A 17,744-nucleotide genomic window follows, 5' to 3' on the forward strand; every position below is an offset into this window, starting at 1 on the left:
CAGTGTTTCCATGGCAAAGTTGTGTTTTCAACGGTTTATTATACAGCCATTAATAAAATAAGAAGTCACTCCGGGTGAGTCTTGGCAGCGTCAGGGTGCAGATGTATCTTGTGCTCCTTGAGCCAAAAGTTGGCTTTCTATTGTTTTCACATGCCTTCCAAACACGTTTGGTAGGATTAAGACAAATTGTGTGTGCGTGCCGGGGGAGGGTCCACATGAACCCCCTCTTGGGTGTAAATCAGCGCAGCTCCACTGGCTTTTAATGGAGCTCTGTTAGCGCTAGCTGAGCTCTGAGCCTGCTCTTGATGAAGGTTCCCAGATGCTCTCCTCGCTTTTCCCCAGCATCATGCTGTGGGTGGCCTGCTGCACTTCTCTGGCAAGTTAAATGCAGGAAAAAGGGGATTTGGGGTTGGGTTTTTTTTTTCCCTCTTCTCATTGTGTAGCCATGCTTTTCCCCATATGGACTTTGCCCTCAGAATGTCCTCGTGCTGCAGCTCCTATATGTACCTTGTGGAAAACCACTTACAAGCTAGTGCTTGCTGCCTTTTGGGGGATGCCCCTGTGCAAGCCTGTGATATAACTGCAGTCTTTGCCTTGAGACCAGTTTAGCAGATGGACAGAGGTTGAGTATGGAGCCTGCTTGGATTCCCAATGGATTTCTATGCTTTCGAGAAATGAGTCCGTTTCAGCATTATTTTGACTGCTGGGAGAGACCTGGCATGGCTGGCAGAGGTGGAGAGTGGGGTCTGGCAAGGGTCTTGCTCCTCTTTGGCTGGTGCACTTTGAAGGATGAGGCTTTGGGGTAAAAACTGGGAAGCAGAGAAAAATCTCACTTTCCAATGGGACTGTCTTGCCAAAACAATGTGAGCTGTTATGACAACCGGTTGAGGACGTCTAACGCAGGAACAGCACATGGAAAGGGAGGCTGTTCCTGTACACGGGGAAGGAGGAGCGATGTGGGTCCGGCAGCCAGCAAAGGGTGACTCCACGTGGTGTTTAACCCTCGTTGCTCAGCTTTCCCGGGAACGAGCTGGGCTTGGGGCTAGCTGTGGAGTAGGGGTTAACGTGTCCACAGGACAGGAGGATGCAGGAGGATGCATCTACCGACTGCAGCAGAGCGTGGCCCTGAGCAAGCTCTGCTCCGCGTAGAAGTGCACATAGCCCCTAGGTTTGCCACTCAATACAAAACCTCTATTGTTACTAACCATCTATAAATAACCCCGTCCAGTACAATGTCTCATCCAGGAAGCAACACAAATGCAGCTTTTGACTCACTGAGCTAGTGAGAGCCAAGCCAGTTCCTCCAGCCAAAAGCCCTGATGATGCTTCGCTTATCACTGGAGCGGAAGGCTGGTCTCATGTGCCAGGGCAGCTCAGGGGAGTCAGGAGTCCAGGGCTGCGATCCTGGCTGTGGCACACAATATCCACCGGCCTTGGGCACATCATTTGTGTCCTGATTTTTTTTTTGTTACTATTTTTTTTCACAAATACTTTGAGCATTTTGAACCTCATTGACTTCTCAGCATGGTTTGAACATCAGGGTGCTAATTATCTTTGCCTCGGTTTCCCTACTAGCAAATAGCAGCTGGAAAGAAGAATAATCCATAGAGGGCATCATAAATGGATTTCCACTGGGGAGAAAACTTTTGTTAGATTGGATCTCACTGCGGCTCGCATCAGCTGGTGTAAATCAGCTGGCTTCAGTGGAGCTTTGTTGACCCTGCAGAGGTCCACTGGTACTGGAGCTTGGAGAGCTACAGTGCGTGGTTTTATTGTTTTCCCTTTTCTTTCACCGTCAGATGCTTGAAGCTTTCATCAGCCCTGATGAGTCGCTCTCTGGGAGCTGCCAGTCGCTGGACAGATCTGTGGACAGGTGAGTTGTGCATGTCACCATGTTCACAAGCTGAAATGCAGCCTCCACTCCATAGCAGGAGAAGAGCAGGGTCAGCGGCATCCCCTGAGGTTCCTGTTGGGATGAGGATGTACCTGAGAAAAACAAATTCATCCTGAATGCTAAAAACCAGATCCTAGCACAGATATCTGTGCAATGGTATGATTTGAATTGCAGTAATCTGAGCTGGACAAAGTAGCTGGGGATCTGCAGACATCCTGGCTTTGTGTGCCCAGGTTTTCTGCTTCTCCCTCTCCTACCGCTCCGGCTCTCTGCAGTCACCGGGTCAGTACTCTGTTAGCCTCTCCATGCCTCCTCCTCCCCGGGCATGCCGTCTGCTCTCCGTTGAGGGCTTGTAAATTTGGCAGCCCCTGTGCACTGCTAGCAGCCACGGCCATGTCAGTCAAAGTGCTGAGGACACCAGACGAGCAACGACTAAGTTTAGCTTCTCGGCAGGAAGCATCTAGGACACGTTGTACTAACACAGGCTGCAGTTCAATAGTTGGTGCGGCTGGTTGGTCCAAGCTCACACGTGCACAGCAACTGTATGTTTGCTGCTGTGCACGGTAGGCTGTGTATAAGACACAGTGTCCTTTTTGGAAGCAATATATATTTTTTTCCATCTGCATCAAAGATTTTCTTTTTTTTTCCCCTGTTGCTTTTGCCATACAGCGTCAAGGCTGTGTTCCAGCAGGTCTGCGTTGTGTTGATTTGATTGTGTAGCGTGCTTCAGGTTTGCAGCTCTGTGCGTTTTGGATCTGTCTCAGCATCAAGGTCCATTTCCTTTTTGTGGCTTTTAATAATTTCCTGTGATGTATTTGCTCGTTGTTACAGCTGTATCGAAGCTGGATTCTGTGTGCTCCCAGCCTCAATGCCCCAGCTTCACTTTTGCATAGATTTTGCTAGGAAGAACAACAGAATGGGCATGTTCTGGTTATAATGCTTTATTGTGAACCAAGAGAAGAGTGTTAGGCATGTTTGCAAGAGGGTAGTATGGCTTGGTTTCACATACAAAGAAGCAGGCAGCTGTGTTCAGTCATGGGGTCTAGGAGCTGGAAAAGGCACGAGGAGGGCTATATTCTTTGAAGGCAGAAAGAGGAGTAAGCATGACTATTCCTGCAAAGACGTAGCTGAGTCATGGCTGCCAATTGCTTGAGATGGCATTAGCCTCAAGAGGGCAGAGCTAGTCACCAGGCATGGTGACCAGTCTGATGCTAAGAAATAACACGACAAATTCCTCTTCACCATAGCAAACCTGTTGTGATCAGCTTTGACATGAGTAGATTTCAGAGCACTTTACAAAGCAGATTTCTACTACTATGCCCATTTTGTTAAAAGGGAGAGTGGAAAAGCAACCTGCCCAGATCACCCTGTTGGCCCTTACAGAGGCTGGGGTGAAATTAGGATCACTGAGATACCCTTGCAGTGCTTTATCATCGTCTCAGCGTAGTTTAAAGACCTTGCGCCTTGAAGCACCAAGCTCACTCTCTCCCTTCTGGTCTCCTGGGAGGGTGCGTGTGCCCAGGGGTGGTACAGACCCGCCTGTGTGAGGAAGGCGGGGGATGACGTTGCAGAGAAGGGGAGATCCGCATGAATACAGTGTGACCGAAGGACTCCAGTGTGTACATCTGCAGCAGCTAAGCAACATTCATAGAAAGCAGAGTTGCATGGTTGAACACTTGACGTTGAGGGAAGAGAAATCTGCAGGCCTCCTTCTGTGCTGTCTTGTGCATAGGTGTTATGGTCTTTGGCTGCTTCGTTTCAGCCTGGTGAGCGTGTTTTCTGCAGCATCCCTTTTGTTTGCCACAAGGCAAGCTGTGATCCAGCAAAAAACCAGTCTTCATTCTTGTGCAGGTTGAGGATGGGAGTTTAGTTGGGTAGACTGGGCTGATCAGTGGTCAGTGCATCTTGTGGTATAGCCTGTGCTTTCTGCGTGTCATCACTTCCTAATTTATTCTACAGCCTTTCTGATATAATAAAGTGTATCTTTTTTTTTTCTTTCCATCTCTTTGCAGCCCTCCCTTTACTCAAACCCCTGTTCCTGGAAGGAAGAGCCATCCCAAAGACAGTCTGGATTGCATGGGTAAGCACTCTTGGAGGTTTGTATTTGCTTAAAAGTATAAAAAGCATGTAATAAAGAAACTGGATAAAGGCTATTAGAGGAGTGGCACTGCATGAAAAGTAATTAAAAACAATCAAGCAAACCAGCTCCATTGCTTAGGTTACACTGCAGAATGACGCTGCAATGGTCAAACATGAATGTTCTCTAAAATCAGAAGACCCAGAGCATCAAACACAGGCAGGGCTGCTCTTGTCATCATTAACCCTTCTTGGCTCGCAGCAATAGTGGTAGCACTGAAGAACATTTGGGCCTGGTTTGGGAATTGGTTTACAGCAACAACAGTCCAAACTGGGCAGCAAGGGCCCTGAAGTAAATGAATGCAAGAAAGTATAGCTGTTGAAAGATCAGAGATGAGCTCTGTGTTGGAAGAAGGTGCTGAGGGGGCCTTGCTCTTGTATTTGGAGTCAACTGGGAGGTGCTGAGAAGCTGGAAACAGCCTTGTGGCATCACCTTTTGTCTCTGATAGTACCCGTGAGTTGCACTTTCAGGATCCCAGCTTCCTACATAGCAAAACCCAAGTCCCAAACTCTCTAGGGAGTTATACCTCTTTCACTTGCATTAATCATAATCTGTAATACTGCAAGTGCCATTAGAGGAAGTGTATTGGTAACTTGCAAGGATCACAGGTTACTGCTTAATCACTTATAAACATCCAGCTGGTTAAATCATGGAAACTCTGTAATATTGTAATGACTTTCACTATTAAAAATGAACAAATGGCAGTCAGCCTGTAGCATGATAACTCATTTCTGGCCTGAGGCAGGATTTCTAGACTGAAGCGTAGAGTTGAAGCTGCAGTCAGTCCATGTCGCTGAAGGTTTTAATACATCCCTGGTGGTAGGGGAGGCATTTTGGTTTGAGACACCACTCGGCATCGTTGCTTACACGTGGCTTGCCGGGAACCTCTTGACCTGTCCTTGTTACTTTTCTTACTGACCATATTTCAGCCATTATGCACTCCTCTTGCACACTGCTGTAATGGGGAAATCATGCTGAAGCGCGGCCGAGGCCAGGAATGGTCTCCAAGGAGCGGCTGCTGGCCTCAGGCTAAGACAAACAAACAATCAGAATGGACTGTGTCATTAGAGTTGGATGGAGGAAAAACAGGAGGTGAAAGATGGGGGGGGAAATGACAGATATTTTAATCTCAAGTTATTCAGTGCTACCAGCAATGGCTTCCTGTGCTGTGGTTTTTTTATTTAAAAAATATGTCCTTATCTCACATGTCCATCCATCTCTCTCATAATCTCGTGTCTGATCTAAACTGATGGTCTTTAGTCCCTCCTGTACATTCTTAAGTCTATCTTTCTAGCATTTAATCAAAGTAAATATAAAAGTTTGGGGCTCTGGGGGTATAAATTGGTCTCTGGCTTTCAGAGATCAGGAGTCGCATCTAAGAAGAAAGAGGGAAGGGATTTTCTGGTGTTAGCCAAGTGCTGGATTTTTGCATTTCCCTGGAAATAGCTGATATCAGAGCAGAGGTTTTGGAATAGATGGATCTCGGCCTGACCCTGCCTGGCAGTTCTGTTTCCACGCTAATTTTTGTATTTTCCATGTGCAAATAAGACGTGTAGTGCACTGTCTTGGAAATCAGGCATGGCCTATGTTAATCCCCTGCCTTGTATTTGGACAGTGTGGGCCAGGGTCCATAAAGTCAGCAGTTAAACCTCTTTGCTTTAGGGGAACTGAGACCAGTGTGTCTAACCCTTACCTTCCACTAAGGAGTGTGTGACTGTGGACAGATTTCAGAGTGAGCCTTGGGGAATGTATGGTCGTGTAAATGAACAGCTTGTCGCCTCGTCCTTGTGCCTGTAATTTAGCATGAAGACCAGAACGCTTTCCCATAAGAAACGCTCTGGGCATTTGATACTGAGCTGATCTCAGAAACGCATCTCTTCTTCCCTCCTGACAGATTTCGACATCCCATTCTGCGAGAGGTTTGGGAAAGGTGGGACCTTTCCGAGGCAGTACCACCTCTCCCAAAGTCGCAAGGACTACAGTGATGGTAAGAAAATGATGGAGGGTTGGGGAGGGAGGTGCTCGGTCCAGGATCTCAGTGGCTTGTGACAATGCCTAGGACTGGAGAGACTTGGGAAGGAGAATTTTCTAATAAAAGGAGAAGAACCAAATAATTTGGGATTCACTTGCATATTCTGAAGAGCATGCTCTGTGACACCTTGCGGGTCTGCTCTTGGGAAGTGCTGAGCATCTACAGCATGTATGAAAGTCAGTGCTCAGCTCCTCCTCTGCTTATACCTAGTGTTTTAACTTAGCCCCATGGATGGGTAGCATTTCTCATCCCTGATGATATCAACCTTTCTGTCCCCCTAAATTGCTTGCTGTTGAGGATGCTGGTTTGTGACCTTTACAGGAGGTTTCTCACAGAGCTGTAGGAAATCCCCTAGCAATTTCAGGGTAGCAGTATCTGTTCACATCTCTGTTTTAAGCTGTTGAGCTCTGAGCTTTGGGGCCCGCTCCATCACCTCGTTGCTGCTCCTTCTTTCACTGTGTGAGACTGCAAGTGGTGGAAGGCAAAACTGAATAATGATCAAATTCCCTTGGAAAAAAAATACTGAGGACATGCAGACAACATATTGAGCCTTCCAGAATGAACTTCATCTCTCACTGACACCACCCTTGTGCAAGCAATTATCATGAGATCTGGCATTGCTTGTGTGGTCATCTGTATTGTGGTGTTAGGGGATGGCAGGGATAATTTGCAGTGTAAATCCCTGCCTGTTCAGCATTTAATTGTGAGGAACAACCAACAAAACCCCTAATGTAATTAAACTGTTGCAAACGCCTCTGGAAACATCTGCATTAGATGTAATGCCTGCTGTTAACAACTCTTAAATTGAATTTAAAATGTTCACAGGGCTTTGCTTCAGTTTCATTAAACTGGTTTTGTTTAATTTGAAGAGGTGCATGACTGGCTCTGGGCAGTGACGTGAGAAGGTGGTGATAGTTAGATCCAAGCTGGTGTGTGCGTTCTTGCCATAACTCTCCGCCTCTTCTCCTGCAGGCCGGAGGACTTTCCCAAGGAGTTACTTCCCACAGGAGAACCTGTTTCAGCTTGTCCCTTCTAGCCGAACCAAGAGCTTTAATGGGGACAGCAAGCTCAGCACATTGCAGTACGACGAGTACAGGCCCAAATGGTGGAACAATTGTGAAAAAGGTCTGCAGGTCTTCAGCACCTCCCCTACGAAAGCTAGGAACTGTAAGTGAATCAAAGCCACTAGTGTCTGAGGCCTCAGTACATATGGGTCTCTCAACAAAATTGAGTTATTGTCACCTGCTGAGTTAATGGACATCAGCTAAGCTAACCATGTGTGAATGCACCCTGATTCCATCCCCAACACAAGGCACACTGCGCTAGCTTACGTCTCATGAGGAAGATTTAATACAACACACTGTATCTTACCTTGGCCTTGACTTGAGGGCGTGTATGGGGTCAGCTGGTTTTCATCACTTGCTGAGTTGCAGAAAATTGCTTTTGTCCTGGACTGTCAATGTGCTTGCACAGCAGAAGCTTCTAGGAGACGTGGGATGCAGGAGCAAATGGATGCAGAGGTTTTGCAGGCTGCTCTGGTGTTGCAAGACTGCCCATACTGTAGAAATTGGTTCATTCTGGGCCTGTTCAGTGATGGATAACAACCTAGAAATGACTAGTGAGATAAAACTCTTTACTGGTCCCCGCCTGGGTTGCTGCTCAGCCATGGCATATCCTGCTAACCACTCCTATAGCAGAGGAATGTTCAACATTAGCTAAGAAAGCAGTTTCTAGAGGAAGGACTCTAAGGAAATATGACTTTTCTGGAACTTGTTTCTGCTTTATACTAATGCAGACTGGGAGACATCCCCCCCCACACCAGTAGCACTCGTGCAATTAAAACTGGTTTGTCATGGTACCCCTGGGAAGAGGGTGGCTCACTGCTTGCCTTGGTGAGCTCGTTGCGAGCCTGATCTGCACTCTGTAGGGTCAGATGGACCCTGGTGCTGAAGTCTCCCTGCTGTGCTCTTCTCTCAACCCTCTCCTCTCTCGTGTAGCCCTGCAGGCACCTGTGAACTGGAGGCTGGGGAAGCTGCTCGGAAGAGGAGCTTTTGGGGAAGTTTATCTCTGCTACGATGCCGACACTGGCCGGGAGCTGTCGGTCAAACAGGTGCCTTTTGACCCTGACAGTCAAGAGACGAGTAAAGTGAGTACGAGAGCAGGACTGCGTTCTGCAGCATGTTGGGGGATTGTGGGCTGGAGGCTGAGGGTAGAGGTGGTGGAGGGGTCTGTGTCCCTGATGGAAGGCAGTGTGTAAAGACAATGTGTGTTATTTGTCCTCTTTGGCGTGGTCCCCAATGGCTTGTGGCACCAGTCAGTGTGCGCCGGTGACTCCTCTACCTCCCAGTTCCTTGGTTATGTTGGGCCGCTCTGTCTCGAGTATCATCTCTTGCAAGTCTGTCTGCTCTTCCTTAGTTTCAGCCTTCTTGCTCCCTTCAGCTTCTTCCTGCTTTGGGCTCCGCAGTAGCTTTGCTGGTATCTTCATTCACACCTTTCCAGAAAAACTCCTTGAGCACAAGTAAATAAGTAAACCTGTCTCAAATCCAAGCCCTTGTGTATCCCATCTCTTTCTCTCCTTACCTGTTTCTTCAAACACTGAAGCAGGCTTCCTAGAGAGGCAGTCGATGCCCCAAGCCTGTCAGTGTTTAAGAGGCATTTGGACAGTGCCCTTAACAACTTGCTTTAACTTTTGGTCAGCCCTGAATTGGTCAGGCAGTTGGACTAGGCAATCATTGTAGGTCCCTTCCAACTGAAATAGTCTATTTTATTCTATTCTTAGGGTAGCACTCCTCATTTTGAGCCTTACGTGGCAGATGTCCTCGTGGGCAGCTTCACAGGTGCTGTGAAAAGAGTGCTCAGCATCGAGCAATATTTGGATAATATTGCCAAAGTAACCATTCCCTTTCGTCACGAAGCATGTCTGTTTTGTTGCAGGAGGTGAATGCCTTAGAATGTGAGATTCAGCTGTTGAAGACTCTCCGTCACGACAGGATAGTGCAGTACTACGGGTGCTTGCGGGATCCTGAGGAGAAGAAACTGTCTATCTTTGTTGAATACATGCCAGGGGTAAGTGTGGTTCCTGCTAAAGATTATCCTGAGAGACAGAGAACAGATTTAGACTGCCCTGGAGTTTGGTGAAATTTGGATCTGGAGTTAAACTGTTCAGCTGAACTGCTCTATATCTGATGAGCCAAACCAAAACAGTGGATGCATCCCTGAGGCTTGGGAAAGCTTAGGTTGTGAGTCAGATGTCATGGTGAAGCCCCTCAACGTGCAGTGGGTGAAATCAAAAGCCTTGAAGGCAGGTTTTAGATTTGAATCCTGGAGCAGGGTGTGTTCACTGTCTGGAATCTGAACTTGGTGAATGTGGGACATGATACAGATCTGCCTCCAAACATTGTGGCCTGAGCCCATCCTTAAGTATTTATTGCAAATCCCTGCAGGAAAAGTTAGTAGTACAACTGTCCACCCACAGCTGTCATCAATTATTTATGGCTTTCAGCACGTGTGTATTAAAAATGGTGTTACTCACTTGTAAGTCTTCTCCTGTTCAGGACAGAACTTTTTGTTGGTAGCATTATCCTCTTGTGCAGGAGTGGCTTCAATTTGTGACTTTGCTGATATAGGATGAAATAGCCCTAGGGAAAAAGAAGATCAGAAAGCTTTGAGAGAGCCTAAGCAGGGACTGGGGAATGTACACAGATTAGTTGAACATCTCTTTCTCTGTTTGCGAGCATGTGAATTACATCAGCCACCTAGACAGAGTCATCGGTTGGTATAAACCAGCATAATGCTATTTACATTGCCAGAGGATCTGGTCTGCTAAGTCCCGCCTGTCCAGCTGGATTCATTCCCCAGAGTGTGGGAGAATAAACCCTTGTTTATACAGAGATTTGTAAGGTCAGAAGGCACTATTAAGTCATCTGGTTGCAAATAATCTTGGTCATTAGTAAACGTGCTAGAAGCTCTCCTAACGCATCTTGCATGTGAGTAATCAGGTGGACTTTCATGCGTTTGAGTACCTTCCAAGCCCTGTCCTCCCTCTCTCCCTGCAGGCAGACATCTCACTTTCAGGCCTTACCACGAGGCATGGACCCAGAGGAATAAAACCCGGGATTTTCAGCAGTCCCCTTGCCACTTATTCTGCAGTGTGCTGATGTTTGTTAGCAGCCAGGAAACCAACATTTGATGCTGGGGCAGTGTCCAGCAGGGCTGGAAGTTGAATGTTTGTTTTTTTAATGATAAACCAGAGCTCTGACCAAATACAGATTGACTTTCGTACTGCAACAACGGCTCATTTCACAAAAGCAGCTCAGGGCTTTGGTTTCCAAGGCCAGTGGAAGTGAATGAGTTCCCAAACCTTGCAGGACTGCAGCTCCACAATGCTGGGTCTGGCCAAGCTTCTGATTTAACGCAGCCAGCTTGGCAAAATCTTCACGGGGCCAAGGTTGGGTGCACCATTAGCCTGGCATTCTTACGACTGCCCCCATTAAGTAGCTGACTCTGTGTTTTCTGTCCTGCCCTGCCCATAAACTATTTTTTTAAATTTATGCTTGGGAAGTGGAATGGTCTATTTGACCACAGGCCTTGAAGACCCTGTTTCCCCCATCAAACAGTATCATATTTGATGTCCCCCATTCAGTGTGAGGGAGGCCAGGATAAGAAAGCTTGTTCGGGTTGTGGGTGAGGGAACATACCCTGCATACAGCTTGCACAAGGGGGTAATTTCAGAGCATCTTGGGTTACTTCAGCAGCACTGTGAAAGGGAAAGGATAGGCCCATCAACAGGATCACCACCAGCCTCCAAAGAAGGCCAAAACAGTAGCTGGGCAGAGCAACAGCAGAGGTGGGTGGATGTGGAAAAGCTGATACAGTTTGAGTGACTGACTTGGAGCAGAGTATCCCACCGTTCCCAGAAGAGGACTATGGCAATCTTGGATAAACCCCAGAGCTGCAAGACAGGCAGAAACAGGATGAGTTTCCCCTCCTGCTCTTCAGCCAACCTGAATGCTGGAGGTAGATCTGTGGGTGTGACTTCTCTGAGCCTCAAATCTGCCTCTGGTTCATCCCTGCTAAAACTCACTTCTGGCATAGTAAGGGATGTCCATTTCCAAGTGGGCAGAAAATATAGCTAAAACCAAGGGGGTCAGCCTCTTACAGATGACAGATGTCTGCACCCTTGCTTCCTTTCCTCTTTGATCAATAAAATCAAACCAGTAGGAGCCTGCATGCCTGGGACAGAAATTCAAGTACCTGCAAATTGTCTACCCTGGGTCTTCTTGGTGAAGCAGTCCCATGTGGGGCTGATCATGTCCCTCATGAGTCTGTCTGCCCCATGGCAGTGGGTGGTCCTTGCTGTGAGAAGTTGTGGGGACAGGCTTCATAGAAGACTGACTCATCAGCTTGGCCCTGAAAAACTAGTTGAGTTGATCCTTTCACTTGAGTTGTAACTCCTCATTGGTTTGGTCCTTCCCCATGAGCTCTTGGTGACGTCCAGCCACTAGAGGGAGAAAAAGGTCTGTAGTGGTGGCAGAAGGTAACGCTGATACCCATCAGAAACCATACCTCTTTCTCTAGTGGGATCTGGGACACTGGGAACAAGTCCTTGCTCCGTTCAGCACTTAGTGGATTTTTATCTTTCTGTTTCTACAGCAGAGTTTTGGGTTTTTTTTCGAGATGGAAGGCGGAGTGGTCAGGAAAGTTTAAAAAGTCACTGTGACGTGATGCACCTGGTTCTGCTGGTCCTTACAGTTGATGTATGTTGTTTCTTTGCAACAGGGCTCAATAAAGGACCAGCTAAAAGCTTATGGTGCTCTGACCGAGAACGTCACTCGGAAGTACACCAGGCAGATCCTGCAGGGAGTCTTCTACTTACACAGCAATATGATTGTCCACAGGGACATTAAAGGTGAGTAGATAATATTCACATAAGAGAGGCTTATTACTTGCCTGTATTTGTTCAACCCAACCTCCCCCCGCCCCAATATAAATTCTTGTGCAAAACATAGTGCTGGGATCTGGTATTTAAAGTATTTTTGCCCCTGGCCTTCACCAACTTGAACCATGAGAATCTTGAACAAGCAGCTGAAACCAAAATCTTGTGCTGTCTTCCTGCTTGGGAAGCCCAGGTTAAGTACTTGAGAGGGATTATTGTTAACTGCCCTTACACGTCTGAAAACCTGGCGTAACATACCCAGGAACTGAGAGGCCCTGGCATTCAGAGGGATCTGAGGCTCTGTTCTGCTGTCTACACGTGGGGAGGACGATCTGTTGTCTCCCATTCACTGCTCACTTTTGGGAAACCTGCTGAGTGAGGCTATCCAGGAGAGCTGATGGGAGTCAACCCTCCTGGAGAGCAGCTGCCTTAGGAGAGGTGGGTTTTGTGTAATGCTGAGTCCAGACCCATCAAGGCTCCCTCATGTCCAGCTCTTTGCCTTTGCCCTTCCTGCTCTCCTCACTGTAGCCACTTCAACTCAGGTTGCTGCTTCATCTCTTGGGGTTTCTGTTTTTGGTTTTCACCCCTAGGTGCCAATATTTTGAGAGATTCTGCTGGAAATGTGAAACTTGGAGATTTTGGGGCCAGCAAACGCATCCAGACCATCTGCATGTCTGGGACTGGGATTAAATCTGTCACAGGAACACCATACTGGATGAGCCCAGAGGTTATCAGTGGAGAAGGCTACGGAAGGAAAGCTGACGTGTGGTAAGGAATACAGTAGAAACCCCACCACTGCCGCTTCAACAAATGATCCCTTTGGGAAGTTGGAATGGGAACAATAGATGTAGCTAGTAGTTGGAAGATGGAGCAGTGCAAAGGATGGAAATAGGAGCTAAATGTTAGGATCAACCGTGCAGGTATCCAGAGGGGGCATATTGTAGCTGAAAGTCCCAAAACAGGAGCACTCAAAATCACAACTTGCTTTTGGAAGCTTTTATCATGTCTGAGGGCCATGCGCAGCTCAACCCCATAGCTGCTCTTCAATCCTGGAAAGCAGGTTGATAACAAAGTTTGCTAAAAGAGCTGTTGAGTTTTGGTGGCCCTGATTTTACGTCAGCTAAACCCAGCTTGGAGGCTCAGGGAGGATCTTGTGTGGCCTCTCAAAAACTGCTGCTGGGTGTTTGCACTTGGCTCGGGCACAAAGACAACCAAAATCACTGGCTGCTTGTGAATGTTTTGATCTGTGGAGATCCACAGATGTCAGCTGGAGCCTAAAAGAGTTGGGATAATGGTACTAATCCTCCCAATAAATGGGGAGGAAGCAGTGTTTTCGCACTGTGCTTTCCGTTGGGTGCCCAAGCAAAGTAGGGTCAACAAAAACTAGTCTCTCCACTGGAGGCCTGGGATGGAAACCTAGGGACTCCTTAGCAGGCAGCCCTGCACCGTCTGCTCTGGCTGATGGGAGGGTTTAATTTTTTAGAAGCAGCTATGAATGGAGGTGGCAGAGAGGGTTCCTGCTGAGACGAGGACTCCTCAGCAAGCACAGGGAAACCTCTCAGGCTCTTTGCCGCTCATCTGACGTGCTCCTTCTCAGATGCATGTCAGAGATGAAGTTGGATGTAGGTGAACACATTTCATTCTGGTTCAGCTTCTTGGGGAACTACATGCTACTGCTGAAACTGTGGTGTCTAAACTTGTGCCTGGGTTTCCCTTCAGGGCATGCTCTGATAAGGTTTCTCACATGCTTTTATGAAACTTAATATCTGCCAGTTAACATAGGCAGAAAAGCCACCAGCTTTAGGGCAAGGCTTGCAAGTTCACTCTCACCAGTGGGAGCGGAGAGCCCTGTGCAAGGAGCTGTGTGAACAGTGGGCTTCAGGGGGCCATGCGTGCTGGAGACGTGTGCCCAACTCTCACGCGGTTTGCTCCCCGTGCAGTCCGTTCCAGGCAGGTGCAATCCTAGAGCCGATTAGACTTCAAATGCACAGCCACCCCAGTCCCTTACCCACTGTCTCACCCCTGCGTGCTTGGCGTTGTTGCAGGAGCGTGGCCTGCACCGTGGTGGAGATGTTAACGGAGAAGCCGCCGTGGGCAGAGTTCGAAGCCATGGCAGCTATTTTTAAAATCGCCACCCAGCCGACCAATCCCCAGCTCCCCGACGGCGTCTCGAACTCCTGCCGCAACTTCCTCAAACAGATCTTCGTGGAGGAGAAGCGGAGGCCGACGGCCGAGGAGCTGCTGAGACACCCCTTTGTCAACTGCGGGCTCTGAGCCCCTGGCAGCGGGGATGGGGAAACGCCGGTGGGAGGGGGGCGGCCGCCAGACCCGCGGCCTTTTGCGCTCTGCGGTTCAGACCTCCACACTGGGCTGTCCTGGCGGTGGCCCCCGCGGGTCCCTTCTTGCTTGTCACCGGCTCGGCACCCACCACGTTGTTGGATTTCCAAGCTGCGCTCGGGACCATCAGTGCCGGGAATTCAGAGTGAGGGATTTCCTGGACTGTGCGGGTGCTGGGCTAGGACCAAGTAACCTTCTTGTTGCCAGCAATGTCGGGGTCGTCCCCCCTTGCCGTGTTACTTATCTCTTGGGGAAAGTGCGGCGAATGGGATCTGTCGTCCCCCCCAGCAAGACAACGATGCTGGCAGCGTCCCTGGGAGCAGTGGAGGAATAAGATGCTCGGTGGCGATCACCACCTTTCACAGGGGAACAGACATGGGCTTCAGCCAAGCCGGAGGAGAAGATCCTCAGACCGCAGAGTCGGGGGGACCCAGGTGTCCCTGTTCACAAGGGGACCGAACCCTTCTGGAGGTCGCGGGACCAGCCAGCATCTCCAGCGGGGCGGCGTTTAATACTGTTCTGTGCCTTAAGCGGTTACAATCAAGGAGTGATGCACAAAGCATGGAGTCGGGCTCAGTGATGCAGCAGCTGTGTTGACTTTGCCTTTGTGTGTGTGTGTGTGTGTGTGTGTGTGTGTGTGTGTGTGCGAATCTTGGAAGAAGGGGTCTTCTCGGGGCGCAGGAGGTCTCTGCGGGGTACACCCGCGGACGGATGCCTGGGACCTCTGCCACGGGCCGTGCAGAGGGATGTCTAAAAGCTGTCGATGCCTGCGGTGGGCAGGGCTGAGCACCAGCCAGTTCGTGCTGGGAACCATCAGGGTTCAGGGGGGAGCTGGAGGGGATCTTGGCGAGGGCGGCTCTCTGCCCATAGCCGTAGACCTGCTAGCCGTGCCCATGCTGCTACACTGGGGCTGGAGGGATGCCAATGCGTTTTGGATGTGAAGCTGCAGGAGGAGCCCAGTGGGTCTCCATAAAACCCAAGTGGGTGACTAAAATTAGGGAGAGAGGACCGGTGCCTGCAGATCTGGGCTGCCGAGGGCTGGGTGCCTTCTCCTCCGTGCCTCGTGGGACCAGCCCCAGGTGCAGGGAAGGGGGACGTCACCTCCGTGGTGGTGCCTGAGGGAGCAGCTGCAGGACCATGAAGCCTCAGAGCGGGAGAGCAGAGCTGCGTCGGTCGAGGGCAGCTGGAAACAGATTTCTTCCTGCAGTATATTTGAAGTCATAGGAGAAAATGGGCCAGTTGAAAGCAGAGTTGGGCTACAGCCTCTTTGACCAGCACTACCCTGCTGGAAAACCTGGGCAGGGAGCACGCACAAAGTCCCTGGAAGCTAATTAATTAATCAGATCTTGGTATTTTTGGACAAATTAATTGCACCATCCCACCTCCCCCTTCCCTGCTGCATTAGCTATTTCCACCCAGCTCAGCAAAGGGTTAAATAAGTAGTTACTGAGAGGTTGCCATCTTCAGGCCAGTGTGTCAAACACAGGTTTATTTTAATATTGTTTTTAATTGAAAATGAAAAGTGTTGCTTGGACTGAAGAGGAATTTGAGAAATTGGTTGTTCGTGTGACTTCACGCATCCTTGAATTCTTCTGCGTGGAAGAGATCAAGACTTTGCACCACTAGCGTGGCGGTGGGAGCGCTTCCTTGTCCACAGCTCCGAAAAGAGAAGCAAAAATTAGAGTTATTTTAGTTAAAAAAAAAAAACAAAACCACTGGTGTAGTGTTAGGGCAAATTAAAAGAAAGAGCTAAAAGGATTCCCTATAAATTTGCCTGCAAAGCTGCAGAGGCCAGTTATTACCCAGGCTGGGCTCAGGTGGAGCTGGGGGGCTGCAGCGGGGCAGCACGGGGGGTTTGTGCCAGTGGACCACAGCGGTGATGGGCAGCTCTCCTCGGGGGGGGGTGGGGGGTGGAGAAGGGGTAAAATCGTCTCCTTTCTCCGAGGAGGAATGAAGAATTTCATTCTGTGAGCACGACCAAATCCGTCAGCCTGTTCAGTAATATGGGATGGATGGAAAAAAATACAAGAAAAAAAAATAAATCAGTGTTGGCTGGGAAGGGTTTTGTCAGAAGAGGGTAACAAAGTGTGTTTTCACCAAAGCTAAAAAAAAAAACAAAACATTTTTAAGCTGTCTTTTCCTCTTTCATTGAATCCGTTTGGTTTTGATTTTCTCAGCCCTTCAGTGGTGGGTGGGTGTTTTCCTTCTTTGCAAAGCCTTGAGAGCAAAACGGGCTTCCCGGCCACCCCGAAACGCTCCCAGGGCCCCCAAATCACCCAGACCCTCCCGTGGACGGATGCGGCTCGTGCGTGGGGGTGTGTGTGTGTGCACACGTCTGTGTGCACGTGTGTGCGTGCGACTCGCTCCTCAGGTGCCTTTGCCTTTTTATTTTTTAAAACCCTTGCAGTGTTCTGATGTACAGAATGAAACTAGGAAAAGAGAATGTAATATTATGCCATGTAAAGTTGCTTGTTGTTTTGTTTTGTTTTAATTTTATTTTATTTTGCCTGTCGCGGGCCCGGTGGCTTTCCCTGCGTGCCGCATCGTCGTGTATCCATCGAGAAATTATTTTCTCGGGGGGGAGGCTGGAGCGGGACGTCACCTGTCCCCTGCACACCAGTACAGCCCCTTCCCAGTAGGACGGTTCCCAGTAGGCAGTGGCTGTGCGCAGGCGGGGGCGAGGGGCGGTGCGGCAGCCGGGCCGGGGGGGCGACCCGGCAGGGATGGAGCTGGTGGGTGGTGGGTTTTACTCGAAATAATGAGTCTGTGAAGGTCTCAGACCCCACGGCTCTGCCTGTCCCTTTGTCGTGGCGTCCCGTGTTCTTCAAATGCTCCACGTGCGCTGTTTTTTATATTTTTAAAATTTATTTCGTTTTATTTTTATTTATTTATTGTTATTTAAAAATTTCCTTTATTTTTCTTTACTTTTCTTTATTTCTATTTCTTCTTTATTTATTTTTTCTTTACTTTTTCTTTACTTTTTCCATATTCTTATTTTTTTCTCTTTTCTCTTTTTTCCTTTTTCCTTTTTCTTTTCTTTTTTCTTTTATCTTTTGTATTTTATATTTTTTCTCTTTTTTCCTTTTTCCTTTTTATTTTTGTTTTTCCTTTTTTCCTTTTTTTTCCTTTTCCCTTTTCCTTTGTTATTTTTTGTTTTAATTTGTTTATTTTTCTTTTTCAATTTAAATTTTTATTTATTTTAAATTGACCTAATTTAAATTTACTTATTTATTTTAATATACTTATTTTTAATCCGGTTTTTTGCTTTGTTTTGTTGGGGTTTCTTTGGTTTACGTCTTTATTTTAATGTTTTATTGCCCCCCTCCACGCACGGGCCGAAGCCCTGGGTTAAGCCTTCGGGGCGGGGCCATCCCGGGCGGGGGGCGGGGCCATGCAAATGAGGGCCGAG

At 48.3% G+C, this 17,744-nt stretch overlaps 1 protein-coding gene across 2 annotated transcripts in view; it reads left to right on the forward strand.

Moving 5' to 3' along the window:
- The window catches only part of LOC140648569 (mitogen-activated protein kinase kinase kinase 3-like), an 82,832-nt gene extending 66,611 nt beyond the window's left edge, over window positions 1-16,221 (forward strand). For both annotated transcript variants that reach the window (XM_072854793.1, XM_072854794.1), the window contains exons 9-17: window positions 1,800-1,873; window positions 3,907-3,974; window positions 5,926-6,018; window positions 7,036-7,230; window positions 8,061-8,209; window positions 8,998-9,129; window positions 11,842-11,971; window positions 12,589-12,766; window positions 14,044-16,221. In XM_072854793.1, the coding sequence (XP_072710894.1) occupies window positions 1,800-1,873; window positions 3,907-3,974; window positions 5,926-6,018; window positions 7,036-7,230; window positions 8,061-8,209; window positions 8,998-9,129; window positions 11,842-11,971; window positions 12,589-12,766; window positions 14,044-14,272 (1,248 nt within the window). In that variant the 3' untranslated portion in view covers window positions 14,273-16,221. The remainder of the gene's footprint in view (window positions 1-1,799; window positions 1,874-3,906; window positions 3,975-5,925; window positions 6,019-7,035; window positions 7,231-8,060; window positions 8,210-8,997; window positions 9,130-11,841; window positions 11,972-12,588; window positions 12,767-14,043) is intronic.
- The last annotated feature ends 1,523 nt before the right edge of the window (window positions 16,222-17,744 follow it).

The sequence above is a fragment of the Ciconia boyciana genome, chromosome 2 (assembly GCF_034638445.1).
Source record: "Ciconia boyciana chromosome 2, ASM3463844v1, whole genome shotgun sequence".
Classification (NCBI taxonomy): Eukaryota; Metazoa; Chordata; class Aves; order Ciconiiformes; family Ciconiidae; genus Ciconia; species Ciconia boyciana.